This window comes from Dipodomys ordii, unplaced genomic scaffold (assembly GCF_000151885.1).
Source record: "Dipodomys ordii isolate 6190 unplaced genomic scaffold, Dord_2.0 Scaffold11, whole genome shotgun sequence".
In the NCBI taxonomy this organism is placed as follows: Eukaryota; Metazoa; Chordata; class Mammalia; order Rodentia; family Heteromyidae; genus Dipodomys; species Dipodomys ordii.
The window spans coordinates 2,595,154-2,603,362 of NW_012267227.1; the positions used below are offsets into that span (position 1 = coordinate 2,595,154).

Sequence of the window (8,209 nt, forward strand, 5' to 3'; positions counted from 1 at the left end):
AGGCCCTGGGTTCGATTCCTCAGCACCACATAAGCAAAAAGCCAGAAGTGGCGCTGTGGCTTAAGTGGTAGAGCGCTAGCTTTGAGCTGAGGGGACAGCGCCTAGGCCCAGAGTTCAGGCCCCATGACTGGACCCCCCCAAAAAAACCAAACACAACTATTGCAACTGTGCAGAACTATTGCATGTGCAGAAATGTCACAAGAGTAGCTCCCCCTTTGTAAAACATATGGTAATAGGACTTAAAAAAAATAATAAAAAAAGCCAGGCACCAGTGGCTCACACCTGTAATCCTAGCTACTCAGGAGGCTGAGATCTGTCTGAGGATTGCGGCTCAAAGCCAGCCCGGGCAGGAAAGTCCGTGATACTCTAATCTCCAGTAAACCACCAGAAAACCAGAAATGCTGTGGCTCAAGTGGTAGACGCTCACCTTGAGCTGAAGAGCTCTGGGACAGCGCCCAGGCCCAGAGTTCAAGCCCCACGACCAACAAAAAAGAAAATAGAAAAGAAGAAACAGGAAGAAGTGGAGATTTCTTTTGGCTTACCCATTTCAGCGGTTCAGTCCACGGTCCGCAGCACTGAAGGCTTGTGCAGCCTAAAGCGTGTGGCCAGGAGACAAACAGGGAGAGGAAGAGCCCCTGCATCCTTGAATGGTGCTCAGGGCCACGCCCCCGAGGCCCGACTTCCTGGGCCCACCTCCTGAGCCCCCACCGCCTCCCAAAAGTGCCCTCAGCTGGGGCCAAGCCTTCCACAAATGCGCCTTGGAAGATACTGGAATGGAGATTCAAACTGTAGCACCTGGGCTCAGCTTCCTGAGTAGATGGGACTACAGGTGTGCACTACCATACCTGCCATCCCGCCTTTTATTCATTTTCTTATTTGAGGTGTTTTATTTTTATAGATTTTTGTTCTTTAAAAAGATTCACAGAGGGGCTGGGAAGGTGGCTCAGTGGTAGAGTGCTTGCTTCACATGCCTGAGGCCCTGGGTTCGATTCCTCAGCACCACATAAGCAGAAAAAAGCCGTAAGTGGCGCTGTGGCTCAAGTGGTAGGGCTCTAGCCTTGAGCTGAAGAGCTGAGGGATAGTGCCCAGGCCCAGAATTCAGGCCCTACGACTGCCAAAAAAAGATGCACAGAAGGCATGAGAATTTCATAGTTCCTTCTCCACTAGTGTCCCCTAGTAACTTCTTAAATATTCATTACAACTGATGAACCAATATTAATAAATTACTAACCATACTTCACAGTTAGGACAATTTAGGGGGTGTGTGCAACACGCATGCATGAATGTGTGTGGTATTGCTAGTGTTGAGGACTGAACTCAAGACTCTTAGTAATAATCATAATCATAAGCCAGGAACTGGTGGCTCATACCTGTCATCCTAGCTACTCAGGAGGCTGAGATCTGAGGATCATAATTCAAAACCAGCCCAAGTAGGAAAGTCCATGAGACTTTGATCTCCAATTAACAAGCAAAAAAAAAAAATGAAACCAAAAGTAGAACTGTGGCTCAAGTGGTAGAGCGCCAACCTTGAGCAAAATCAAGCTCAGGGATAGCATCCAGGCTCTGAGTTCAAGCCCCAGGACCCCACCTCCCCCCACACACACAGACACACAAAATGATGGATGGAGCCTTCCTTCTGATCAGGGTGGGAATACTGGCTTTGAACATCTAACCCCAACACTTCATTAGTGGCATAAGCTGAGCAAACTGCTTCTCTTCTGGGCCTACGTTTTATGTCTGTAAAGAGGTCCTCTGCACCCCAGGGCTTAGCAGTCCGAGACCCCAAGACACTGGATATACAGATGATGTGATGATCTATAAAGAGCCCCCTGACCCTATCCTTATAAAAAAGGTTATAGATATATCTGCCTGCCAGTCTTGACGTGGCTCAGCATTTCCAAAGCCTGGAAGATCTGGTAACAGTGACTTGTTTCTAAAGCCCTTAGTTGATGGTCATCTTCCGGTCAGGTGACACCCTTGACTGGTGGTCATCTTCTGATCAGGTGACACCTTGCTAGGGTCTCATGGGCTCACATGGCCGTGCAGCTCCTGGGCTGGGCATCTCCTTTCTTCCTGATGCTCTCTGCAAAACACAAGAACCCTACTGCCTCTGCCAGCCAGGACTGCTTTAGCTGTGAATTTCCTGCCAGACCCTATGCTAGATGGGAAAACAACTATAAGAACAGAGCGTGGGGGGGGGGTGCGTGTGTGTGTGTGTGTGTGTGTGTGTGTGTGTGCCCGCGCACATGCAAGCATGCACACCAGTAGTGAGACTTGAACTCAGGAACTGGGCTTTGTCCCTTAGCTTTTTCGATCTAGACTGGTATTCTACCACTTGAACCACAGCTCCACTTCCAACTTTTTGCTGGTTAATTGAAGATGAGAGTCTTGTAGACTTTCCTGCCTGGACTGGCTTTGAACCTTAACCCTCCAGATCTCAGCCTCCGGAGTAGCTAGGATTACAGGCATGAGCCACCAGTGCCCGGCTCCAACTTTGCTTTTAACATGGGATCTGTAATCAGTCTTTATCCTGCTCTACTGAAGGTTCCCAGGATTAGCTGAGTCAGGCTCACACCAGGCTTTTTGGGACTGACCTAGCTTATGATGACCCAGAAGTTTATCATATCTGGCTGGTACAACTCATATTAGGAAATATGCCATATTTACTGTTTCAAATTAGAAAAATAAAATAAAATGATGGTCTTCATAGCTTTGGTGGTGTGAAGGTCAAAGAGATCACCTGGGAAACAGGGCCAGCCAAGAGGCCCTGTGGTTTTTCCAGGTTCTGCCTGGCAGCAGAGCAAAGACCAGGCAGCTGGAAGGTCCAGAGAAAGGTCACACACCACACTGGCGGCGCCAGTACACCATGCGGCGGGGCCCTGTCATTCCCACAGGTGCCCAGCAGGGGGAGCGCTTACCGGCCAGGTCCCTCTTGCCAATAGCCGCCAGCCCCTCAAACAGGGCTTTGCTGGGATCCTCGCCCGCCGTGTCCACGCCGTGCAGCCAGATCAGCAGCATGCGGTGACCGTGCTCCTGGTAGCTCCGGGGTCCTGCAGGCGATTAGCCAGTCAAGAGCTGATCTGGCACCCCTCTGGAGCCCACGTCCATGCCACCCTTGGCCCCGCTGGGCACCCCCTGCTGCAGCAGGCCAAAGGCCTCCCCGGACCCTGCTCAGGGCAAAGGGAGGAGCAGTTCTCTGACAGAAGTGAGCATGGACCGTGCCACAGGCTCACGCCTGTAATCCTAGCTCCTCAAGAGGCTGGGGATTGTGGTTCAAAGCCAGCCCGGGCAGGAAAGTCCATGAGAGTCTTATGTCCAATGAACCACTAAAAAGCCAGAAGTAGAGCTGTGGCTCAAGTGGTAGAGCGCCCAGGCCCTGAGTTCAATCCCAAGGACTGGGAAGTGGGGTTGGGATCTTGGGGGTCAGATGATCCTGGGAACCTTCCTGTTTCCTCAGCCCTGGGCATTTTTCTGGGCATCCACTCTGTTCACTGGAGGGGGGGGCGTTGGCATCTATCCTGGGGTAGCAGATGCACACACATTGGGGGGGGGCTGCCTGTTCATGGCTGTGTTACAAACGAGCAGACAACAGAATGAGAGGCAGCTGGCCTCGCTCAGCCCCCTGCACCCCGGTCCACAGCCCCAGCTGCTCTTGGGAAATAACCTGGAAGGCAAACTGGAAACTTACTGTCCCCTGGGGCCTGCTGGACTCTCTGACGGGGCTGGGTGTGGCCAGGCAGCGGGAAGGTCTCAAGCTTTCTAGCTGAATAGACAGCCGTGTTTGGAATATAATTCTGCATGGTAGGGGTTAATGTACCCCCCCCTTTGTTTTTTTTTTTGTTTTGTTTTATTTGTCTGTCATGGGGCTTGAACTCTGGGCCTGGAACGCTGTCCCTCAGCTCTTCATCTCTAGGCTAGTGCTCTGCCACTTGAGCCACAGCGCCACTTCTGGTTTTCTGGTGGTTAATTGGAGATAAGAGTCTCATGGACTTTCCTGCCCAGGATGGCTTTGAACTGCGATCCTCAGATCTCAGCCTCCTGAGTAGCTAGGATGACAGGTGTGAGTTACCAGCACTGTGGCTTTTTACCTTATATCATGCCTTAGTACAAAGGTTGAAATTTCCAAATAGATATCAAATAACAGTGATGACACGGGGCCTTTTCTTCCCACTAGGGATGGCTTTCGATGCAGGGGTGGTAGGTGGGTACAGCTGGGGTAATTCTGAGGGTGTCTGTGGCTTTTCTGGGTCACTGCGGGGAGGATTCAGACCTGGAGGATTGGGGCAGCACAGGAAGAGGTGGAGGCGGTGCGGGGTCTGGGCTGCGGGTTGCCCTGGGTGGGGTAGGGGCGAAGCTGTACCTGTCCACTGTTGCTCAATGGCGGAGACGTGGGCCTCGGTGAAGCGCCAGGAATCCGCCAGCCTCTTCCACTCGTGGGGCCGCAGGCAATTGGAGGCGAGGTTCCAAAGCAGAGTGCGGAGCGGCTGCGTTTCGGGCCGGTGGTCCTGCTTGAAGGTCACGCTCTTCCTGGGGGGCTGGCTGGGGTCCCTGCAGGAGAGGTGATCCTGGGGAGCAGATCCCACCATACACAGCTGTCTGGGGGGGGCTCCCTGCCAGTGAGTCCCCCCTTTGGACAGGGGTGATATAGAGCCATAGCCCCATTACCCACCTGAGCTGGGCAGCCTGAGAAACTGAGTCAGCCTGCCACTTAATGTACATCAGACTGTTTCTGTTTGGTTTGGGCTGAGGCTTGAACTCAAGATTCTAGGTGCCATCTTTGAGCTTCTTTTGCTCAAGGTGAGCGCTCTACCCCTTGAGCCACAACTGTCACTTCTGGTTTTCTGGTAGCTCCCTGGAGATAAGAATCTCTGGGCTTTCCTGCCTGGGCTGCCTCTGAACTGCGATCCTCCGCTCTCAGCCTCCTGAGAAGCTAGGATTACAGGCGGGAGTCACCAGCACCTGGCCAGATTGGCTTCTGACTCTGAGCCTTGCCTCAAACTGCTGGCGCTGTCGTCCCACAGGCTCTGTTATTCACCTGCCTGACCCTTAACCCCACAGGTATAGTGCTGCCTCCTCCGGGAAGCCCCCCCAGATTTCTCATGGTTGAGGAGCTGTTTTCATGTCTTTGTTTTGGCTGTGCTTAGGATCAAACCCTGGACCTCCTGTGTACTAGGCAGGTATCTGACAGCTGAGCTACATGGCCAGCCTCTGTGTTCTTCTAGCATGGGGCTTAGTAGGACCACTGAGAAATTGTGGCCAATACCAGGTAGGTTAAGTACCAGGCTTGCTGAATCCCAGCAAGTAGAGAAGGGGGGGATTGTAAGGTTCTTTGTAGGCAAAGCAAGTGTGAACATGACAGATCACACAGGCATAAATGAAGCCCACACAAGCCCAAGCTCCTCTACAGGAATGAATATGGGATTCTAATTGTTACAAAGTCAAAAGTAAGGGGGCAACAGTGGCTCATGCCTCTAATCCTACTACTCAGGAGGCTGAAATCTAGAGGACTACAGTTTGAGGCCAGCCTCGGCAGGAAAAGGCTATAAGATTCTATCTCTAGATGCCAGTCAAAATCTGGGATGGAAGTATGGCTCAGGTGGTAGAGTAACAGCCATGAGCAAGCAAGCCAAGCAAGAACACAAGGCCCTAGTCAAACCTCTCTATCAGCAAAAAAAAAGAAAATATTAACTTTTGAGCCAGGCACTGGTGGCTCACCCCTGTAATCCTAGCTACTCAGGAGGCTGAGATCTGAGGATCAAGGTTCAAAGCCAAGCTAAGATTCTTCCCTCCCCCCCCCACCCTGCTCCAGTCCTAGGGCTTGAATTCAGGGCCTGGGCACTGACCCTAAGCTTCATTTTGCTTAAGGCTAGCACTCTATCACTTGAGCCACAGTGTTACGACTTTTTCTGTTTATGTGGCACTAAGGAATCAAACCCAGGGCTTCATGCATGCTAGCCAAGCATCTACCACTAAGCCACATTCCAAGTCTAATGATAATTTTTGGGAAATTATTATTTTTTTTTTTTTTGTCCGTCGTGGGGCTTGAACTCTAGGCCTGGGCGCTGTCCCTCAGCTCTTCAGCTCAAGGTGAGCGCTCTACCACTTGAGCTACAGCGCCACTTCCAGCTTTTTTTTTTCTGCTTATGTGGTGCTGAGGAATCGAACCCAGGGCCTCATGCATGCAAGACAAGCGCTCTACCACTGAGCCACCTTCCCAGCCCTGGAAATTATTATTGTAGTGCAAAATATACTGTGTATAAAGACACCTTAGGTCAGACATGATGGATTATATGCCTATCATCCTAGCACTGAGGAGGGAGTGGTAGGAAGAACACAAGTTTGAAGTCAGAGAGCTACATAGAGACACCTTGTCTCAAAAAAAAAAAAAAAAAGAGAAAACAGAAACACCGTCAAGCATACCAAAACAAAAAACATCCCTTCCATTCTGCCTCTTTCTCTCCCCCAAGTCCAGAGCAGACATCACCAATCAATAGCCACACGCTTTCGGAGTTCTGAAAGTTGCGCAAACACAGTGCCCCAAGGCTGTCACTGGGAGCTGGAGGTGGGATGGAGCCAACTTGTCCCTACTTTGCCACACCTGTGTCCCTCAGGCAGAAGTCGGAGCAGTGACCATGGCAGATCCATGCCACCATGAACCTGAGCTGGCCTCGTGCAGTACTGGTGGAACTCGCCCATCTCTCGATCCTCAGATACAAGCTTGGTGGTACACGGGGTGGGGTTCTCACCACTGGGAGAAGGCCTGGGACTCAAAGCTAGCTCCGCCCCGGGGCTGAAGCATTGCAGGGACCAGTGGCGATCGGGCCTCCGTACCTTCTGCCATCTGTAAAAACGATCGGCTTTTATGATCATGTCCACCAAGCCCACGTGGTTGCTGCGGGCGGCCACTGCCAGGGCGGTTTTTCCTTGCTGCAAGGAAGAGCCAGAAGGGAAGTTTCCCCAGGGGGCTTCAGGGAAACTTCTGGACTGACCACAAACCCTCTTGCCCAAAGAAAGGGTGGGGAGCAGAAGGGTTTTCTGGCTGTAGGACTCGGGTGCAGGGGGTCACGGGTAGAATAAAACAGTAGCCAGGAATCATTACTTCCATGTTTCTTAGGACTTTGATACATTAGAGTTTGGGGAGTGTGTGTGTGTGTCTGTGTGTGTGTATGTGCGTGTGTATGTGTGTGCGCATGCGTGCCAGTCCTAGGACTTGAACTCAGGCCTGGGCGCTGTTCCTGAGCTTTTTTCTCACTACTAGCTGCTCTACCACTTGAGCCACAGCACCACTTCCAGTTTTCTAGTGGTTTATTGGAGATAAGAGTCTCACAGACTTTTTGGCTCAGGCTGGCTTTGAACTGTGACCCTCGGATCTCAGCCTCCTGAGTGGCTAGGATTACAGGTGTGAGCAGTGTCCGGCAATGTGGGGGTTCTTGCATTTGTGGTAGGGTCTCTGGAGAGGAGGGAGCCCCGAGAGGTGGCTGAGGGGGAGGTACCTTATCTTTCAGATTGAGGTCAACCCCAGCGACCAGGAGCATCTCTGCTACATCCTGGAAGGCATGCTCCGCGGCCAGGTGGAGGGGCGTCTGTTGCCGCTGATGGAGAAGACAGGTGAGCAGCTCACAGACTTGCCAGAAGCCAGTGGCTCACGCCTGTCATCCTAGCTACTCAGGAGGCTGAGATCTGAGGATCGTAGTTCAAAGCCAGCTTAGGCAGGAAAGTCCCCGTGAGACTTTTATCTCCACTTAACCACCAGAAAGTGGGAAGTGGCGCTGTGGCTCAAGTGGTAGAGCACCTGCCTTGAGCTGAAGAGCTCAGGGACAGTGCCTAGGCCCAGAGTTCAAGCCTCATGACCAACAACAACAAAAAATAAAGTCAAAGAAAGGAAAAGGTTAAAGGTAGGAGATGCTTACTGCAGTATTATGCCTACTATGGCCAAAATGTAGAAACAACCAAAAAAAAAAAATCACCTTCAACAATCATTCAAATGAGTTGTTTTTTTGTTTTTTTTTTGGGGGGGGGTCCGGTTGTGAGGCCTGAACTCTGGGCCTGGGCGCTGTCCCTCAGCTCTTCAGCTCAAGGCTAGCGTTCTATCACTTGAGCCACAGCGCCACTTCCAGCTTTTTTTCTTTTTGCTTATGTGGTGCTGAGGAATCGAACCCAGGGCCTCAGGCATGCAAGGCAAGCGCTCTACCACTGAGCCACCTTCCCA

General features: G+C 51.7%; 1 protein-coding gene across 1 annotated transcript in view; it reads right to left on the bottom strand.

The window, feature by feature from the left end:
• Positions 1-2,835: 2,835 nt before the first annotated feature.
• Positions 2,836-8,209, bottom strand: part of Ankdd1a (ankyrin repeat and death domain containing 1A) — a 25,173-nt gene continuing 19,799 nt past the window's right edge. Inside the window, exons 10-13 of the mRNA XM_013009919.1 lie at positions 7,494-7,592; positions 6,832-6,927; positions 4,361-4,565; positions 2,836-3,050 (exon numbers count right to left, since the gene is read on the bottom strand). Of these exons, the coding sequence (XP_012865373.1) occupies positions 2,836-3,050; positions 4,361-4,565; positions 6,832-6,927; positions 7,494-7,592 (615 nt within the window). The remainder of the gene's footprint in view (positions 3,051-4,360; positions 4,566-6,831; positions 6,928-7,493; positions 7,593-8,209) is intronic.